The sequence below is a fragment of the Mirounga angustirostris genome, unplaced genomic scaffold (genome assembly GCF_029215605.1).
Source record: "Mirounga angustirostris isolate CCGP_5_RB_7025 unplaced genomic scaffold, mMirAng1.0.hap1 SCAF_2, whole genome shotgun sequence".
NCBI lineage: Eukaryota > Metazoa > Chordata > Mammalia > Carnivora > Phocidae > Mirounga > Mirounga angustirostris.
This window is the reverse complement of record NW_026991710.1, coordinates 157,224,465-157,246,563: the sequence shown is the minus strand read 5'-3', so window position 1 is coordinate 157,246,563 and position 22,099 is coordinate 157,224,465. Positions and strand designations below refer to the sequence as shown.

The window sequence follows — 22,099 nt, the reverse complement described above, 5'->3', positions numbered from 1 at the left end:
TTTGGGCACTGTTTAAAACACACAAGACATGGGGCGCCTGGGTGGCTCAGTCGTTAAGTGGCTGCCTTCGGCTCGGGTCGTGATCCCAGAGTCCTGGGATCGAGTCCCACATCGGGCTCCCTGCTCAGCGGGAAGCCTGCTTCTCCCACTCCCCCTGCTGTGTTCCTGCTCTCGCTGTCTCTGTCTCTGTCAAATAAATAAATAAAATCTTTTAAAAATAAATAAATAAAATAAATAAATAAAACACACAAGACATGCTGTTATGGCATTTACCAAGTCACTATTCTTTAGGGTCAACTGGCATCCTTGGCAATATGCCATCTTATTTAGGCATCATAGTAGCCACTTCTTTTATGTACCTAATCTACTGTACCTACTGAAGGGTCAATACCCAAGTCTCATACCTAAGCTAAGGCATCTGCTTCCTGATTACCAGAGGCTGTCAGTGTCTTATGAGCTGGGACATGAGAAACATTGAGGTCTGGCTGCCTTAGGTTCTTGCAGATGGACCCCAATGTCTTTCCACATATCTTACCCCACAAGGGCTTATTTATGATCATCCACTCCCATTTTCTACTGTCCAAGCCATAGATAGGGTTAATCCCTTTAAAATAGCCCAACTGTCAGTGCAAAGGATTAAGGGCTCATGAGTGATCAATCTCCAGCCAGACAGTTCTGAGCTCAGCCCACTGACTGCTGTGTGAAAGGCTTTAGCTGGAGAAGTTCCATATACACTGCCAGGGTATATATTGGGTTTCTGCCCCCTTTTAGAACTTGGACCCCAATTCTAGGGGCATTCTTCCCTTATTGTGTCTACCACAGTGTCTGGCCCATACCTTCTAAATTCATAGACACAACTCACTCAAATAGTGGCCCATGCTTAGGAGATGCCCAGAACTTTAATCTGCTTTACTAGTATTTTTGCCTTCTCAAAGGCAGCTTGTTGCTCTGATCCCCAGTCCCACACATGACCTTTCTTTATCAGGCAGTACAAAGGATGGGGGCACTGTGCCAGGTAGGGATTAAAAGTCTTCCCAAACCCCCAAATCCCTACAGAGGTCTGCACCTCTTTCACATTCTTACGGGTTAGATGAGCTTGCACCTGATCAATCACAACTTTTGGGTTGTACCCATCTTACCTGTCCAGATGACTCCCAAATCTTTACAGTGGTGCCTGGGCCTTGAATTTTTCATGGGTTTATTGCCCAGCTTCTCCCTCACAGATGTTCCACCAAAGCCTTCAGTTTGTCCTGCAACAGAGGCAAGTCTTCACTTGTTAACTTTATACTATCAATGTAATGGGCCCATTTTACTGATGTGGGAAAGAAGAACAAGGATGGATCCCTAGCTGCCAACCCATGACATATTGTGGGGCTCTGCAAGTAGCCTTGAGGAAGCACTTGAAAGATTTATCACACATGAAGGCAAATTGATTAGTTATCATCTACCTGTACTTGTCAAAGTCGTTTCCATGAATATCTTTGAAGATTAAGCACTTTTGGAGAAACACATTTTTTTTTGCTAAAGGATCAAAGTGAAACTATAATTGAAGACTTAAAAATGGCCACGATTGAAGATGTGGTGAGAGTTTGTTATAATGCAATTGACAAAGGAACTTGATTATTTCTGCGACATACATACATATATTTTAAAATTATGACTGACATTATAGCAGGACAAATGAAATGGAACAGGTCCAGCTCAAGGGTCAATTTGTGGTTATGTCTTCTCAGTGACCTCTCCCAGCACTCACTAAAAAACAAAAGGATTAAAAACACAGCTTCTAACCATGCAAGTCTCTTTTGGACCACTTATATGCAATTGGTATTTAGTTAGCTGTTGTAGCAGAGTGCATTACAATGAATTGACAAGGGCACTTCTTTTTTTTTTTTATTTTTTTTTTAAGATTTTATTTATTTATTTGACAGAGAGAGACAGCGAGAGAGGGAACACAAGCAGGGGGAGTGGGAGAGGGGAAGCAGGCTTCCCGCAGAGCTGGGAGCCCAATGCGGGGCTTGATCCCAGGACCCTGGGATCATGACCCGAGCTGAAGGCAGACGCTTAACGACTGAGCCACCCAGGTGCCCCGACAAGGGCACTTCTATAGCAGTCTGTATTTTAAGAGGTCTCTCTCCCGCCTTCTTTTTCTTCAATCTCTGTGGGCAGTGTTTTTGTTATATTCTGGGGTGTTTACATTTCAAAGACAAGGAAAGATTTACAACTTTAAAAGACAGAGAAAGAATGCAAGTTTTCTCCTATGAGTTTTAGGGTAATTACTATTTTAAAGTTTTCCTTTGTATGAGGGGTCAGAAGTCCTGGGGCATTTCAGCTGTTTCCTCATCAATTACAATACCCTCCTCTTCATTTTCATCACTTACTCAGAGGTTCCACCTCTTAGCATCTTAATCCAGTGTGTCACAAGTGCCTGGAACTTAAATCCAGGCATTTGACTCCTCCTAGTTTTACAAAACAGCACGTTAAAGGCTCTAATTCATTATCCTGCTCTCCCACCTTATCTGTCAGCCTCCAAACTGGTTGACTGGTGGACATCCACACATCCTTCTCTAACTTTAGCTCGTCTTCTAACTTCCTGACCTGAGCTTCAGCCTCCAGTTGGGCATTGGTGGCCAGCTGAACTGCCCAAAGACGAGGCCAACCCACTGCACATACCATGTGTTTCCCTCTCCTTCTGCAGTGTGCTATGTATGTGTAGTTCCTCCAACAAATGCATGAGACTGGCTCATGTTTGGGGAAGTGTCCCTGTACTTACATGGTGATCCACAAGCATCTAATGTGCCAGTCACCCCTCCCCACATAGAGGTCAATGGCCACCTTAGGATTTCCCCTGAGGATGCCTTATTCCCATTTCTTTGGTCTCCTGGCAAGCTCAGCAGCTGTTGGTTTGTAATCTCTTTGGGAGCTTCTGGTAGAATCTGAAACTGGATCCCTAATAGAGAGGGCAGGGAGAGAGAAAGAGGCAGCCACTCCGCTTTGGTTGGTGGCAGTTTTAAGAAGCAATGTCCACAACAGCCAAACTATGGAAAGAGCCAAGATGTCCATCAACAGATGAATGGATAAAGAAGATACCATATATATATACCACACTATATATATATATATATATATATATATATATATATATATATATATACCACATTGTATATATATATATATATACAATGGAATATCATGCAGCCATCAAAAAAATGAAATCTTGCCATTTGCAACTACGGGGATGGGACTAGAGGGTATTATGCTAAGCGAAATAAGTCAATCAGAGAAAGACATGTATCATATGATCTCACTGATATGAGGAATTCTTAATCTCAGCAAACAAACTGAAGGTTGCTGGAGTGGGATGGGGGTGGGGGGGATGGGGTGGCTGGGTGATAGACATTGGGGAGGGTATGTGCTATGGTAAGCGCTGTGAATTGTGTAAGACTGATGAATCACAGACCTGTACCTCTGAAACAAAGAATACATTATATGTTAAAAAAAAGAGAGAGAGAAGATAGTAGGAAGGGAAAAATGAAGGGGGAGCAATCGGGGGGGAGATGAACCATGAGAGACTATGGACTCTGAAAAACAAACTGAGTGTTCTAGAGGGGAGGGGGGTGGAAGGATGGGTTAGCCTGGTGATGGGTATTAAAGAGGGCACATACTAAACGGAGCACTGGATGTTATACGCAATGAATCATGGAACACTACATCAAAAACTAATGATGTAATGTATGGTGATTAACATAACATAATAAAAAAAAAAGAAATACAATTGGCAATAGAAAAAAAAAAAAGAAGCATAGGAGGTCTGTCTTGGGTGACAGCAAGAGAAAAGAATGCGCCTGCCCACCAAACCTTAAAAATTTATGAAGAGACCTTAACTGGGTTCAGTCATGCGTACCATGCAAGTGTTCTCCACACATATCACTATCTCAAGGCTATGTCCTTGGAGCCGTCGATGGGATCAGGAAAGGCAAGTGTAACCCATATTCCAAGGATAAGGGAGGGGATGAGGAGCCTCCAAGTGCCTGGGTTCAGCTCACAGGTCAATCAGTGGTCACAATGATGAGGGAAAAAAAGGCAAGAGAAATGTAGCTTAAATTAATCTTCTTACAGCTTGCAGCCCACTGATAGATACCCGAAACATGCAGAATGTGACTTTCCTCAAGGAACTCATGGCTGCCTTAGTGCCTTAATGTTATGTTTTATTAAAGATTAAAAGTAACCTTATCTTTACAGCAGCTAGCCCCTCAAAGTCCTAAAACACTTGCTTCCAAATTCCTTGGAGACTTGCTATCCCTAACCCCCACTAATTAAAAAGTATATAACCAGTCACTCATTACAATCCAGTGCGGCTCTCTCTGCCCACAGGTCCTGTCCCCGTGCTAAAATAAAAATCAACTTTTTGCACCAAAACATCTCAAGAATTCTTCCTTAGCCATTCTCTCATAAGCCCAAAACTTACAAAATTCATCAGCATCATTTTGATGACCCCCTCAACAAAAATAAAAAGGCAACCTACAGGAGGCACCTGGGGGGCTCAATTGATTAAGCATTGGACTCTTGATTTCGGCTCAGGTCATGATCTCAGGGTTGTGAGATTAAGCCTCATTCAGGCTCCACACTGGGTGTGGAGTCTGCTTAAGATTTTCTTCCTCTGCCCCTCCATTCTCTGTCTCTCTCTCTACCTCTCTTAAAAAAAAAAGGCAACCTACAGAATGGGAGAAAATAATTACAAATCACATAAGTGGTTAATAGCCAAAACATAAAAGGAACTCGTACAACTCAGTAGCAAAACCCACACAATATAATTTAAATGGGCAAAGGACCTGAATAGACATTTTCCAAAGAATACAAATGGCCAACAAGTACATGAAAAGGTGCTCAGCATCACTAATTATCAGGGAAATGCAAATCAAAAGGACAAGATATCACCTCACATTTGTTAGAATGACTATCATCAAAAAGATAAGAGATAATAAGTACTAGTGAATATGTGGAGAAAAGGGAGCCTTCATACAACAGTGGTGGGAATGTAAATTGGTGCCTCCACTAAGGAAAACAGTATGGAGGTTCCTCAGAAAATTAAAAATAGAACTCTCCAGAAATCCCAGCAATCCTGCTTCTAGGTATTTATCCAAAGGAATAGAAATTAGAATCTTCAGATATCTGCACTCCCATGTTCATTGAAACCTTATTCACAATAGCCAATGTATGGAAACAACCTGAATGTCCACTGATGGATGAATGGAAAAGAAAATTTTGTATATTCATATGATTCAACCTTAAAAAAGAAGGGAATCCTGCTATTTATGACAACATGGATGGACCTGAAGAAGTTAGACACAGAAAGACAAATACAGTATAATCTCATTTACATGTAGAATCTAAAATAGTCAAATTTATAGAAGCAGAGAGTAGAATGTTGGTACTGGGATGGGGTGGGGAGGGGAAAGAGGGAGTTGATGGTCAAAGGGTACAAAGTTCAATTATGCAAGGTAAATCAATTCTAGAAATCCACTATACAGAACAGTGCCCACAGCTAACAGTACTGTATTGTATACTTAAAATTTACTAAGAGGATAGATCTTAATGTTAAGTGTTCTTACCACATGAAATAATAATAATAATAACAATAATGATGATAATAATAAAAAAGGGGGCTTTCTTGGGTGGCGGTGAGAGTGGAGAGTGATCCCTGAAGGCCTGGAGCACACTGCAAGAGTACAAAGTGGTGGGGTGCTGCCTACTTACCCCCAAATGCTGCATTCCACCCCTCTATTGCATGCCAATCTTTGCATCTCATATTATTGTCAACAAGTCCTGCTTCCGGAACTTTGTGTCTCAGCTGAAGAAGATGAAGTCTTCAGGGGACATTGTCTACTGTGGCCAGGTATTCAAGAAGTCCCCCTTGTGCACCCACACATGGACCCGACCCTGGCTGCGCTGTGACTCCCCCAGGGGCACCCACACATGGACCCGACCACTGCAGGCGCTGTCAGCCGGTGCTACCGAAACTTGGGCGTCCTGCGCCACACCCAGGCACACTGCATCCAGATCATGAAGGTGGAGGAGATTGCAGCCAGCAAGTGCCGCAGACCAGCAGTCAAAAGATTCCACGACTCCAAGATCAAGTTCCCATTGCCCCACTGAATCCTGCATTGTCAGCACGAGCCACGCTTCACCACCATGCGTCCCAACATCTTCTTTTAGATGTACAGCCTCCCTGTCCAAATAAACTCCTTGGGAAAAAAACAAAACAAAACAAAACAAAAAAACAGTAATAATAATAAAGGGGATGGGAGGAAATTTTAGGAGGAGTTAAGATATGTCTATGGCCTTGATAGTGGTGATGACTTCACAGGTGTATACTTATATCCAAATTCATCAACTTGTATACATTAAATATATACAGCTTTTCACATGTCGATCATACCTCAATAAAGTGGTTTTTTAAAAAGTCTGCTGATTTAAATGTAAACCTCATAAAAAACACCTTCATAGAAGCATCCAGAATTATATTTGACCAAATATGTGGGCATTATGGCAGCCAAGTTGACACACAAAATTAACCACCAACATATATGTTATATTCTAAATTTTACTTTCTTCAAATACTTTTCTCTCAGTTCCTTGACATTTAGTTACACTTACCTTCTCTCTTCTTAAGCCACTCTCAGATATGCCTTCGTTCTTGACCTGTTAAGCAGATCTCCATCTACTTAATCCAAAATTAATTGAATATATGAATAATTAGATGGTTTTCATTCATATATGTAGTGTATAAATGATCACACATTAATAAGAGCATGGGGTAACAACTTTGCTTGGTTGAGAGAGAAATCAGAAAGGATTGCCAAGCTTGTCCTATATTTTAATCCTATCAACCTTACTGAGCACTTCTTATGACCCCAGAAGCATGTGACACAGGAACAGAATTTGTAAAATGACTTAGCTATACATAGATAAGTTGGCTGAATGTTACTCTTGTCAAACAATGTTCTTCCATCTAGTTTCTCTGAATGTAAGAACACCACCATTAGCCTCAGGGTTTTTGTTTGTCCTGGCTTACATGATCCCACCTGGTGAAAAGATGAACATTTGGGTCTAAGAACCTACCCAAAAACATTGACTCAAGAATTGCAATCAGCATCTTGATTTCAATTCTAGGTGTTTAGAGTTTATTTTTATTAACCTGTCATATCTTCAGGCATGTGGGTATCCCTTATTTTGTAAAATGGGTTTAGGATTTCTAATTCAGAGAAACCGATCCTCTTTGTCTTACAAAGGATCACTTGAGGGCCTTCTTTGGTATGCAAATGCAGGGCACACATTTTCTAGGATTAGTGGATTCGTATATAACAAGGTCTTTTTTTCTCTCTCTCTTTTTTTGATGGTCAGAAAGTCGCAATGCCTATTTGGAATGCAGTAGATCTCTGTGGAGAAAGTGACAATTTAAATAAATTTATTTAAATAAGTTTAAATAAAGAGCCCTGGGTTTCCTAGGAAGAAAGAGTCAAATCTCAATCTACATGCCATGTGATGATTAATTGTATGTGTCAACTTGACTAAGCCATAGAACCCAGATAGTTGGTCAAACAATATTCTATTTCTGTGAAGGCATTTTTTTAGATGAGATTTGCACTTAAATCAATAGACTTTAGTAAAGCAGATTACCCACCATAATATGTGTGGGCCTCATCCAATTTGTTAAAGGCCTTCATAGGAAAAAAGAGTGACAGAGGGCTGAGAGAGAGGGCATTTTGCCAGTAGACTGCTTTCAGACTTTCAGACTTGAGCTAACATCAGCTCCTCTGGCTCTCCAGCCAGCCAGTGTACCCTCAGACTGTGGACTAGCCTGCCTCTACAATTGTGCGACGCAACTCAGGGAACCTTTCAGACCTCTGAATTAAATAACATGTGGAAAGGGAATTTAAGCAGCAACTAATGAATCATTGAACACTACATCAAAAACTAATGATGTACTATAGGCTGGCTAATTGAACATAATAATAAAAAATAAAAAAAATTAAGTAAAAAGGAAGTTAAGCTGGAGAACTGGGCTTTAGACAAAGATATAAGTTCGATTGAGAAGAACAGGTTTGAAGCAATATAGAGCTATTAACCCTTTAGATCTAAGCCACTCTGAGATAAATGAGCCAGTATGAACAGCAGCTAAGTCAACATGAATTAAGAACCCTAGAGCCCGGCGCCTGGGTGGCTCAGATGGTTAAGCGTCTGCCTTCGGCTCAGGTCATGATCCTAGGATCCTGGGATCGAGTCCTGCATTGGGCTCCCTGCTAGGCGGGGAGCCTGCTTCTCCCTCTGCCTCTGCCTCTCTCTCTCTCTGACTCTCATGAATAAATAAATAAAACATTAAAAAAAAAAAGAACCTTAGTGCCCTATCTGGGAGCACCTTCATAGCCTAGGGAGGGTCCAGGGCCTGTAAAAGTACTTCTACAGTATGGACCAGTTTCAGTTCAGTAACAATAAAATTGCAATAACAGACCAGTCAGAATCTGATCCTTATTCTATGCCTAATATCTTGGAAAGGCATGCCATTCTTTCAACTATGTAAAACTGTAAGAGTTATTGCATGATTTTTGAGAATGGGTATAAAAGAGAAATATGATGGATTTCTGGCTAATAGTGTGTAATGAGGCTCAAATGGGCTACTGAAAACTTTTCTAAAGTTAAAGATATATATCAAATTCTATGTTAATAAATGAAAGAATTCTTACTACAAAAACTTTTTTAAAAATCCTTGATTTAAATGTACTCATTTGACAAATATTCACAAATATTTACTGGGTTCTTACTCTGAAACATACACAGTTATAAGTGCTAGGGCATGCCCTTGTGGAACTTAAGGTTCAAGTGGGCAAAAGACAGACTGTAAAAATGAATAAATAAGTAAACAAATGCATACTGTAGAATGCTAGTGTTTGATAATTTCAATGGAAAAAAATAGAACAGTGAGGGGATAGTTTGTGCTAAAGAAGAGAAAAATGGAAATTACGGTCAGGTTACCTTTCACTGAGAAGGAGATCTTACACCAAATACTTGAACTAATTGATCATTCAGGTAGATATCTGAGGGAAGCATACTTCAGGAAGAAATGACAGTCAAAGCAAATGCTGAGGCAGGCATATGTCTGACATATTCAAGGAATATGAAATAATTCAGTGTGGCTAGATTAGAGCAAGCAAGAAGATGAGGTCAGAGATCAGAAGGGAAAGAAGAGTGAATGCAGAACATTGGACTCCAGGTCCTGTTCAGCCCGAAAGTCATTGCAGTGGATGGAATTGAGTTTAAGAGAGATGGTGAAGATTTTTTAATCACTCTGGATTTTCATGTGTAGGCAGACCATGAGTAAACATAAGAAACCTCTCTCTATTCCTGATTATAAATAAGAGGAATGAATAAGATTTCCCTGAGGGAGTTTAACTGTGAAATAAAAACATAATGAATCAAAGCAGATATAAACAGAATACTTCTCAAGGCCAAGGACATGTAACTGTGACTGGAGGTATCTCTGTGCTGGGGTGCTTAATGCCTACTATGTACTCCACTGGTGAGGGAGTGATGCCTGCCCTAGTTATGGGGATGGCTGAACACACAACCCCCTACACTGGACAGATGAGATCAACAAGAGTTCATGTCTCATATACTCACAGCCCAGGGTTGGAGGATGCCCAAGCCATGCATGCTACACCCAAACACCCAAGGGTTGCACTTAGGAACAGAGTGAACCAGGGACTGTGAGAGGTAGGCTTGGTAGTATCAAGGAGATGAGGTGACCCCCGGTTCCCATGGAAGCATTTCATTGGCTTGAGTAATTCTATAAGTTGGCAAGGAACTGAAGCCTGCTATTCAGGAGATAAGCAGGAACTGGGCCTGGTCCTGTAATTAAGACTGGTGTTTAACTAGGGGCCCTGACCTATGGAAATAGGGTAGAAAGGGAAACTCATGTTTAGGCCAATCCAGGCCCTCTTGTTTTTCCCCAGATGTTAAGGAACACATAATATTGGATCTTAATTTTAGTTCTTATACCAGATGGAGGGCTGGGGAGAGTGTGGGTCAGCAACAGAACACAGAATTGAAGGATCAGATATAAACATGGACAGTATCTATCTTTGCTCTATCTGGATGATGAAGTACGCTCCTAGTCCTTTGTACTTAGTAAGCCCTTGTCTGATTGTTAAGTACATTAGATTATGCAAATGGTGAATCAGTTGATTGGACCCAATAAATCTCTGCTGATTACCTACTGCCTTTTGATTTAGATTTTGCATGATGAGAGGAAAGCCCACTTCATATTGTAGGCATACCTTGGAAATATTATGGGTTCAGTTCCAGAGTACTGCAATGCAGTGAATATTGCAATAAAGTGAGTCAAATAAATTTGTTGGTTTTTCAGTGAATATAAAGATGATGTTTACACTGTACTGTAGTCTATTAAGTGTGCAATAGCAGTATGTCTAAAAAAAAAAAACGTACAGACCTTCATTAAAAAATACTTTAGGGGCACCTGGGTGGCTCAGTCGTTAAGCATCTGCCTTCGGCTCAGGTCATGATCCCAGGGTCCTGAGATCGAGCCCCACATCGGGCTCCCTGCTCCGCGGGAAGCCTGCTTCTCCCTCTCCCACTCCCCCTGCTTGTGTTCCCTCTCTCACTGTGTCTCTCTCTGTCAAATAAATTAAAAAAAAAATACTTTATTGCTAAAAAATGCTAACCATCATTTGAGTTTTCTGCCAGTCATAATCACTGATCACAGATCACCATAACAAATAAAATAATAATGAGAAAGTTTGAAATACTGCAAGAATTATCAAAATGTAACATAGAGACAGGAAGTGAGCAACTGCTGTTGGAAAAATGGCACCAATAGGTTTGCTGGATGCAAGGTTGGCACAAACCTTCAATTTGTGAAGTGCAATAAATATGAATAAACATATCTGCAAAAGGAGATATGCCTGTACAAAGAACCTAATGGGATGTAGCAGACCTTAAACACATAGCTAATAATTCAATACCAGCGGTTATTGGCTGATTATAGTATTAAGACCTAAATAAGAAACTAGACTCTTAGGTAAATACAGTACCTGAAAGGTGATAACAAAATCTCTTGGCTTTCTTATGTAAAAATGTATTTACTAAGCTTAAAAGCAAATAGCTTTCTTTCATTTGTGTCACACTATTTACTTACCACAGGTAAGAATCTGATAAGGTAGAATAGGGAACCCTAAGGCTTTAAAGTGGTTTTAGTTTTAAAAGACTACTAGCTATTTCTCTCCCTTTTACTCTAAAACTCAGCTGTTCATGGCTTGTGGTTCAGAGACTCTGCCTGTTTTTTTAAGAGTGATCCTCCTCCAACCATTAATTCAGCATGCAAACCCATATTTAGTAGTCACTATTTTCAAAGCACTATATTGGGGTCTTGGGGATACAATGATGGCTGAAATATATCCTAAAGGAGAGCTCAGTTTAAGGGAAGGAAGGCCTGTCAATAATTTTGGAACATATTTTGATTTTTTAGTATTTATTATATAATTTTTAAATTATAAAAAAATAACAACCACTACTTAAAAATCAAGAAATACAGAAAGAGGTAAAAACCCTCAACTTCCCAGCACATACAGAAAAGCTTCTCCAAATATTTTGATTTTTTTTCTGCTTTGTTTTTCACTCTGAAGAGGTTTGTGAAGGTTTTATTTAGTTTTGATCATTTTGTATACAACTTTATTGCTTTACTTTTGTTCTAATATTATAATGTAGAGATTTCTGATAATATTAAAATTCATTACATAGATCATTTTAAATAATGGTTTAATATTTCACTCAGTAGGTATGTAGCAGATTGCAGAGCCATCTCCTTATTTGGGGGATATTTAGCTTTAGCTTTTTTCCTTTATAAATAATATAATTAACATCTTGATGTATAAAATCCATTTTATATTTTAGACAATTTTCGTAGATTGATTCTCAGTGGTGGAATTCTTTGTTTAGTATATGTGCTGCCGAAGCGAGCACGGGGAATTCTTTGTTTAAAATATAAGAAAATAGTTAAAAATGTTGAATCTGAGGACTAGTCTTTTTGGAGATTACTTTCAAACTCTAAGTTTGTATTTTTGGTTGCTCTGTTACCCTAAGTAGAGGTAAGAGATGTGATTAGATAAAATGTCAACATGTGTACAATGTGTGTATAGAGCAGAGAAGGAATTTATCCAGCCATGTGAAAACCTGAGCTCCTCATGCCCCTCCACACACATTTTAATGGCATGACTGGAAGCACTGAATCAGTGCCAACTCTGTGCTGTTCATTTCTGGGTGCAGGGTAAACAGTGGAGGCAATGCCTCAGAATTCAGTCACCTTATAGTCTGTGTTTGGTTTGAAGGAGTGGTATGTCTGTGTCTGTTCCAGAAGCAATTGTAACAGCACAGCGGTTTAAAAATGTTTTAATTAAATAAAAACTTATATTAAAGATCCTATCCCCAATGGTACCAAGATTTGTCACATATGCTTAGAAAAGATCAACTGTCTTTGATATTTCAATGCTACTTCTTTCTCAAGGTGGTGGTAGAGATGGGTCCATGCTCATGTAAAGATCCTGGCACATTCTAATCACCCAGTAAGGCTTTGCTCCCTTCTCTCTTCCTTTTAAGAAGACCTTGCATCCTTAGCCTAACTGGGTCCAAGTGGGTGGTGACTGAATTATCTTTTTCTTTCATTTCCGGTACTAACACCATTTGCTCTTCTTTCTACATGACAGTCTTTGGAATAATTAAATTGAAAGCAGAAAGGATAGTGAGAAGTATGGGATGAAAAGAGATTTTTGTGAAGTGAGGATATATAATCTTCCACATGTGCAATTCCTTTTCTGCCCTTAGTGAATAGAATAAATGGGATTGGAGTCACTATGGTCCTGGGGGTCAAACAGTTACAATGAGGTCTTCCTGGTGCTTTAGTAATAACCCACCTTGGATAGAATGATCTCTCATTCATAGAATTTGGTGGTTCTAAGTAATTATTTCTGAAGATATTTTGAAGCCCTTGAATGAAATATATTTACAGAGAACAGAGCAAAATAATTATGTTTATTTATTTAATCAGATCCAATCTATGAGTCTCCGGAAACTACCCATAATTGGGTCCTTTTTTCTCATTCTCATACTCCCAAGTTTTAGGTCCATCCACTCCTAAGAGGGAGAGGTCATCTACCATAAATATAAGGTGTTTTAAACCTTGAACACCTCCCCTCTCCATTTATATGTATCTGTTTTATCCAGCACTTTCTTTCTTGAGATGTGCACCAGAAAGAAAATAGGAGAAGGTATCATACCTTGATATAGATACTCGGCTCTAAGAAACACCTCACAAAGAACCAGTAAAAAGGCAGTGCTCAGGACCAGATCTTCCTTGAGACAGTAATCCTCATTACGTCTTCTGCTTGGTGCTGGAAGATTCTTTTACTATCAGTCTCTCCCCAGTAAGCACCACTGAAGGATTTTTCTCTTTCTAACAAGTGAGCTGTTTCCCCTGAGGGATGGAGCTAGGATCTGGGCAAATCCTGTTGGTGAATGTCACCACCAAACAATCATCAAAAGCTACACACTGCTGGCGTCCCTGAGACAACCCTAATACCTCTGGGCCTCAGTTTCTTCAGATGGAACTTGAAGTTGATGATATCTACATTGAAAGGTTTTTATAAGAATTAGGGACACTAAGTACAATGCACTTCAAATGGTATCAGACATATATTAAAGGAAAAGGGCTTTCCTGGTATCCCATAAATTAAAATATATATGAACTACACAATTTGGAACACTGGTACAAAACAGTAATGCTCTTACTGCATCCAAATCAGATTTCATAGCCCATTATTTTTAATCATATGGTTAAAAATGGATCACCTTGTTGGGGTGCCTGGGTGGCTCAGTCAGTTAAGTGTCTGACTCTTGGTTTCAGCTCAGGTCATGATTGCAGGGTCATGAGATTTAGCCTTGAGTGGGCTCCGCACTCAGCTGGGAGTCTGCTCTCCTTCTGCTCTTCCCCCCCATCATGCATGCAATAAATAAATAAATAAATAAATAAATAAATAAATAAATAAATAAATAAATAAACAAACTTTTAAAAAATGGATCACCTTGCTAGAACCCTCTTTTTTAGCTGATATTTAACTAAAAGAAGTTTGTGTAGAATAGAAAACAAAATAGACATTTTACACATGTGTTGGAAAGGAGGGACAGGAAAGCATCCTTCAAACTGAGAAGGCACTTTGAGACCAAAAAAAAAAAAAATGAAGCAGGAGACTTCATACAGTTTACAGAGAATTTTATTCATGTAACTTACTGACAGGGGGATCAGGTAGATTTCACGCCATTCTTCCATGATGACTGTACATCCGAATACTGGGAGGTGACTTGCATCATTATGCCACAGCAGTAATATAAACATCAACATGAGATTATTATGCATATAAGACAAAAGAAAATACTTAGAACTAGAGTTCCCTCAGTGACCTGGTTAAGAGATGAGCTAAGTAGTGAAGGCATCAGCAAAAGAGATCTTTTCTACATGATTAATAAGCTTCTGCATATGAGGCATTAAGTTCAGCATTCTGCAGATGCAGCAGTGGAGCGATTGTGAATTTCAGCATAGACGGCAGCCCATGACAGCACTAGGTTGAGCCCTCATCCTTTGTAGAACCATTATTTTGGAACTCTCATGTACAGGTATAGAAACATCTGTCCATTGCTGTAAGTGGGGTGTTAAAGTCCCTTACTATTGTTGTATTATTATCAATGAGTATCCTTGAGATGGTGTAGGCTTGTAAGCCCCTTGCAGGCCCAGATCATTTGAGGACTGCACTGAGGTTAAGGACGGCCGGGCAGGCCTGGGCCAGGAGGAGAAAATGTTCTCTTCCCCTTATCTCATGTTGCAAGTTCTAAATGCCTGGATCAGCAGGAAGTGGCTCTTGCCTAGCTTAAAGTGTATCTTTCTAAACAGAAGTGTTCTTTCTAAAGACAAAGAACATGTTGTCTCCAAAGGAAGGATGGCTAAGAGAATTCTTTATTCTGCAAGCATAAACAGGATGTATTTTGTTCTTATTGAATTTCGTGTATCTTACTTCACGGATGTTGGGTTGATACTTTAAGTACACATTGTTATGTTTATCTGATCACTGCGAGTATATAGCTATGTGAGAAATAAACGGCAGTATGCAGTTGCAAGTGCTGCCTTTGCTCTGCATCCCCTGTGTCCTGGTGATTTCGTAGACCCTTACCCAGGGACCCCAACGCACTAGACGTTGACAATTGGCACCCGAACAGGGGCCCTGAAGGACGTTCAGGAAGGGTGAGTAACTTAATTAAGTACAGGGTTATGGGACAAGAAACTTCTACTCCTTATGTTCGAATGCTGAAGCATTCACTTGCTGTCTATGGCATCACTGTCGCTTCTAATGATATTGAGCTGTGCTTGAAGGTGGTTCGAGAATGGAATCCTTGGTTTCCAGAGGAGGGAACTTTAGATTTAGATAATTGGCGGCGAGTTCGACATAATGTCGAGAAGGCAATGAGACAGGGTGAAAAAATTCCCGTTCGGTTTTGGTCTATTTGGTCGATTATTTTTACAGTGCTTAAAGCAATGGAGGATGACCGCACGGTCGAAGACTTCCATAAGGAGATGGCTCCTTCTATACAAGACCTCCCTCTAGATACGGATGAGAAAAGGGCGGTAGAGAAAGATACCTTTAAGCTTACACCATCCCGTGAGCCTAGCGAGTGTGGTAATGAACAACCAAAACCGAAAGTAAAGTCGGATCCCGAGGTGGAGCGTGTATGGAAGGTTTTTCAGCAGGTTATGGCTATGACGGAAGAGTCTAAGAAACCCTCTAGGAAGCCCTCTGCTCCGCCTTTGCCGTCTGTACCAGCTCTTTCTTCTAAAAATCCTTTTCTTTCTGCTGCTTTAGCTGAGCTTGATGCGCTAGAGGATAGCGATGATGAGGGTGGCGCAGCTAATTCTGTCTTTGCTTTTCCTGTTATCAGGCCTCCCCCAGTCCAGGGGGTGGCACAAGCACCATATTATGAAGGAATAGGTATAGAAGATATTGGTCGCTTGAAAAAGGCAGTGTCTTTATATGGACCTCAATCACATTATGTTAAGGAGCTAGTTAATGGTCTAGCTCGACATTATAACAATTTTTCTCCTGAGGACTGGAGGGTCCTCTGTCGGGCTCTTTTAAAAGAGCCTGAGTATCTGCAGTGGCAGATGTGGTTTTCTGAACTTTGTATGTATGTACATGTGGTAATAGATACATATTCTCAATTTATATGGGCCACAGCACAAAGTGGCGAAACTGCACAACATGTTATCACCCATCTCTTAGAAACTTTTGCTGTGATGGGTTTACCATCTATTATTAAAACAGATAATGGACCTGCATATAGCAGTAAAAAATTTCAAACTTTCTGTGAACAATATGGTATCATGCATAAAACAGGCATTGAATATAATCCTCAAGGGCAAGCCATTGTAGAACGTGCACATAGTACTTTAAAGTTGCAAATTAAAAAATTAAAAAAGGAGGAAAAAGGATCATATCTTAGCATTCACTCAATCAAATGCACGTTCTACTTTGCAACAAGCTCTGTTCGCATTAAATTTCTTGAATCTTCCGCAGGGAGATATCCTCTCCCGTGCAGAGAAACAGTTTATAGAAGGAGAGGTCGCTCCCCCTCCATTAAATGAACATATATGGCTTAAACCAACCGCAGATGCAGAATGGCAACCGGGGCTATTGCTTTATAGAGGGAAGGGTTATGCTTATGTTTCCACAGAGGATGGACGGACCTGTTCCTGGCTCCCCGCGCGATGGATCCGGTCGAGGACCAATTCGAACGGCACCGTATCCCACCAGGCGACGGATGGGGAATCCAGACCAAGATGAACTTCCGTTACAGGCCATGGCACATTTGAATTTGGGAGGACGACGTCGCCGTCGGCAGATATTTGCTACTGCTTTGCCGACTTGGGGGCAAATTAAAAAGCTTAGTGGGGAAGGGCAAAAAATCCTGCAGCGAACGGGGAAGGCTTGTACGCCTGAAAATTTATTTTTGGCTATGTGTGCCTTGCTTACTGTATCAGATGCCGCTACGTTGGCCAATTTACTTCTTAAGCAACTTGAGGGACTAGATCCAAAAGGTATTATTCAGAGTTTGGGGCATACTGCTGGAGGAATGGGATTTGTATTGTTGATTGTTATCTTATGCTTTATGCTGTTGCATTTTTGCTATCTAAAGCCTTCCCAGAATTCTATGGCCATCCTTTGGAGGGCACTTTTATTAAAACAAAAGAAAAAAGAGGGAATTGAGATGGTATAGGCTTGTAGGCCCCTTGCAGGCCAGGGTCATTTGAGGACTGCAGTGAGGTTAAGGTCGGCCAGGCAGGCCTAGGCCAGGAGGAGAAAATGTTCTCTTCCCCTTACCTCATGTTGCAAGGCCTAAATGCCTGGATCAGCAGGAAGTGGCTCTTGCCTAGCTTAAAGTGTATCTTTCTAATCAGAAGTGTTCTTTCTAAAGACAAAGAACATGTTGTCTCCAAAGGAAGGATGGCTGAGAGAATTCTTTATTCTGCAAGCATAAACAGGATGTATTTTGTTCTTATTGAATTTCGTGTATCTTACTTCACGGACGTTGGGTTGATACTTTAAGTACACATTGTTATGTTTATCTGATCACTGCGAGTATATAGCTATGTGAGAAATAAACGGCAGTATGCAGTTGCAAGTGCTGCCTTTGCTCTGCATCCCCTGTGTCCTGGTGATTTCGTAGACCCTTACCCAGGGACCCCAACGCACTAACGTTGACATATCCTTATGTTTGTTATTAATTGATTTATATATTTGGGTACTCCAAAGTTGGGGGAATACATATTTATAATTGTTAGATCTTCTTGTTGGAGAGACCCCTTAATTATGATATAATGCCCTTCTTCATCTCTTGTTATGGTCTGTGGTTTAAAATCTAGTTTGTCTGATATAAGTATGGCTACTCCAGCTTTCTTTTAACATCCATTAACATGATAAATGGTTCTGTATCCCCTTACTTTCAATCTGCAGGTGACTTTAGGTCTAAAATGAGTATTTTGTAGGCAGCATATATATGGGTCTTTTTTTTTTCTTTTTTTTTTTTTATCCATTGTAATACTCTGTGTCTTTGGCTGGAGTATTTAGTCCATTTACATTCAGAGTGATTATTGATAGATATGAATTTAGTGCCATTGTAGTACCTGTAAAGTTGGTGTTTCTGGAGATTTTCACCGTTTTTTTCTAATCTTTGTTGCTTTTGGTCTTTCTTTCCCACTCAAAGAGTCCTGTAATATTTCTGGTTTAGTGGTCATGACTCCTTTAGTTTTTGTTTGTCTGGGAAACTCTATCTCTCCTTCTATTCTGAATGACAAACCTTCTGGATAAAGTATTCTTGGCTGCATTTTTTTCCCATTCAGCACACTGAATTTATCATGCCACTTTCTTCTGGCCTGTCAAGTTTCTGTAGACAGCTCTGTCCCGATAGGGCACTTGGAGACCAAAACACAAAGCAGGACACTCCATACACTTTACACAGAGTTCTATTCAGAGTAACTTACTGATGGGGGAATCTGGTGGTCAACAATCCAGACAGTGACACAGCTATTCCCCACAGAGTCCAAACATTTGTCTACGGATTTTATAAAGTGAGGAGATATGCAGAGGTCAAAGAATCTGCAGGCATTTACTTGATCGCTAACACTTAGCAGACTTTGTGGGGCTATTTGGGCAAAGGAGTAGGGGGGAAACAAAATTATCTCTATTGGTTATCTAAACAACTTTAGGGAAGACCAGAATAAGCCTCCCTGCCTTTCGGTCAGGGCACACATTAACCTCCAATGGGCCTGGAACCTGTAGCCCAAAGGGAGGTCATCCCATGAGCATGAACAAGATGGAGGGCCAAATATGGAGTCAGTATTGTCAGTACTTGCACACTGACAAAACCAGACATAGGATCTCTTCCCATTCCTCCAGGCTGTCTTTGCTCCAACAACACTAAACTATTACCATAAACTAGTATGTTATGACATAATGTCCTCACCTTTTCTCACAGTTAATTTTTCATTGACCTCATTATTCCTGCCTCCAGGAAGTCTTCCTTGCCCTGCTAGGGGTAGCCTCTGACCTCCATGCCTAAATCTTTCCTAGACCTATGCACAGTGTCTCATGATACACAGGTAGCACTCACTTTGCACATCTTCATGGTATCTCCCTCACCAGACTGTAAGCATCTCAAAGGGAATGACTATTTTCAACTGTGATCTCAGTGTCTTACATGTCATAGGTACTAACGAATGTGCATAGAATTAATGGGGGGAAATCATGTGACAATTAAGAAATGGGTATAACCTTTCTATTCTCTGAAAAAGACAAAGCAGTAGAACTTGGATTAAAAGAAAAGAAACCTGTGATATTCCTAATCTTATGGCTGAAATGCTCAGTAACTAGATTTATTTTTATTTATTTATTTATTTGTTTTTAATCAACATATAATGTATTATTTGTTTCAGGGGTACAGGTCATCAGTCTTACACAATTCACAGCACTCACCATAGTACTTACCCTCCCCAATGTCCATCACCCTGCTACCCCATCCCTCCCACCCCCCACCACTCCAGCAACCCTCAGTTTGTTTCCTGAGATTAAGAGTCTCTTATGGTTTATCTCCCTCTCTGGTTTCGTCTTGTTTCATTTTTCCCTCCCTTCCCCTATAATCCTCTGTCTTGTTTCTCAAATTCCTCATATTAGTGAGATCATATGATACTTGTCTTTCTCTGATTGACTTACTTCACTTAGCATAATACCTTCTAGTTCTATCCACGTCATTGCAAATGGCAAGATTTCATTTTTTTTTAAAGATTTTATTTATTTATTTGAGAGAGAATGAGATAGAGAGCATGAGAGGGGGGAAGGTCAGAGGGAGAAGCAGACTCCCTGCTGTGCAGGGAGTCCGATGCGGGACTCGATCCCGGGACTCCAGGATCATGACCTGAGCCAAAGGCAGTCGCTTAACCAACTGAGCCATCCAGGCGCTCCAAGATTTCATTTTTTGATGGCTGCATAATATTCCATTACATCACATCTTCTTTATCCATTCATCTGTTGATGGACATCTAGGCTCTTTCCATAGTTTGACTATTGTGGACATTGCTGCTATAAACATTGGGATGCATGTGCCCCTTTGGATCACTACATTTGTATCTTTGGGGTAAATACCCAGTAGTGCAATTGCTGGGTCATAAGGTAGCTCTATTTTCTTTCTTTTTTTTTTTTTTTTAAAGATTTTATTTATTTATTTGACAGAGAGAGACTCAGCGAGAGAGGGAACACAAGCAGGGGGAGTGGGAGGAGAAGCAGGCTTCCCGCTGAGCAGGGAGCCCGATGCGGGGCTCGATCCCAGGACCCTGGGATCATGACCTGAGCCAAAGGCAGACGCTTAACGACTGAGCCACCCAGGCGCCCCGGTAGCTCTATTTTCAACTTTTTGAGGAACCTCCATGCTCGGTAACTAGATTTAAACATTCCCTTGTGGTAGTTAGTTGATGCTGTATGACATTTTGAGAAATCCCTTTTCATCAAAATCACTCTATTACAAAAATATGCTTTGGAATCCATAGAATAATGCATAATTTTAGTGGACCAAGAATTGGTTAACACCAATGTCATAACCTCAGGATTGTTTCATAGAACTTGTATTTCATAGGATTAGGACTTGTATTTCATAGGTAGATACTATATAATTTCTCAATAGAAATAAGACTGGGTGTATAAATCAGCTATTAGAATGTGTGACTAAGAGCTCAGACAATACTGAGTTCAAGTTCCACTCCTGCCACTTACTGGATAGATGACCTTGGGCACAATGCTTAGTCTTATTTACTATATAAAAGGAGGACAACTGAATCTTAATCTTTTGAATCCTTTATCTTTTTAAATCCTAATTTTTTAATCTACAAAATAGGGGTAAGGTGGCATTTATCATACAGAAGTGTCATAAGAATTAATATAGTAAGTATAAAGGACCTGGAACTTAGTAAAGCAACTCAACTTTAGCTATTTAATTCGTTACACAGTGTGATATCTGGACATGATGGCTTAGCCTCACTCCACCACACCAATGACAGCTCCTAAAGTTTTTCTGTAATTACATCCTTTGGGTCTTGAAGGCTTTCCCCAACTCCTGGTTTTTAGTGATGATACAACTGCCCTTGGGGATCTGAAAAACCTTGAGCTTGTGTTGTCATACATTCTTATTTCAGGATAGTTCAAGGTCCCTGGAGCACTGTTGTGTGAGAAGAGAATAGGAGGTAACTGGAAAAGAGAATTTTATGTAATAATTGGATTGGATTAGAAATTGTTTCACTGACTGCATATGTATGTGAGGGAAGAATAACATTCGCAACAACTTGTTGCCAACATAGCAAATACATATATATATAAATATATTTATATATACTTATACATAATAAATGCACACACTTACCAAGGTTCATCAGTCAGTTATGTCAAGGTAGCTTATTGGGCTACAGGAATATACTGGAAACGTACTACTTCTGAGTGGGGAATAAGGAGAAGCAAGAAAAGAGAAACAATGGCTTATGGTAAAGGAGTCCTACAGCTGGGAGGCGGCCAGAACTTCCGTCTGCTGTGCCATTCCATCACAGGACCACAGCTCCAAGGTTGTGCAACACCTTTAGTAAACACTTCCTGAAGCAGAGACAAGAATGAACCCGGGAGTTTCATTCTGTCTCACTTGAGAGGAGGCAGGGACAGACCAGACCAAGCCCTGCTCTCGGAGCGAGAACGGCAGGAGCTGCTGCGGCCCTAGGCTCCCCCAACATGTTGCAGGGGCTTCTTCTGACCGCCACTTTCCTCCTTTCACCAGTTCCAGGTTGGTGTCTAATTCCTTTTCAGGTTCTGGTAAATATGTCATTGAACTGCTTACTTTTCATCTTCTCTCAATAGGGTTTGTGTGTGTGTGTGTGTTGTGTGTTTTTTAACCAATTTTA

The 22,099-nt window shown here is 40.4% G+C and overlaps 1 protein-coding gene and 1 pseudogene across 1 annotated transcript in view; both read left to right on the top strand.

Moving 5' to 3' along the window:
• The first annotated feature begins 1,090 nt into the window (after nt 1-1,090).
• Nucleotides 1,091-6,213, top strand: LOC123847774 (large ribosomal subunit protein eL20-like; annotated as a pseudogene).
• Nucleotides 6,214-21,848: 15,635 nt separating this feature from the next.
• Nucleotides 21,849-22,099, top strand: part of ADAM28 (ADAM metallopeptidase domain 28) — an 80,500-nt gene continuing 80,249 nt past the window's right edge. Inside the window, exon 1 of the mRNA XM_045879543.3 lies at nt 21,849-21,981. Coding sequence (XP_045735499.3) covers nt 21,930-21,981 — 52 coding nt within the window. The 5' untranslated portion in view covers nt 21,849-21,929. The remainder of the gene's footprint in view (nt 21,982-22,099) is intronic.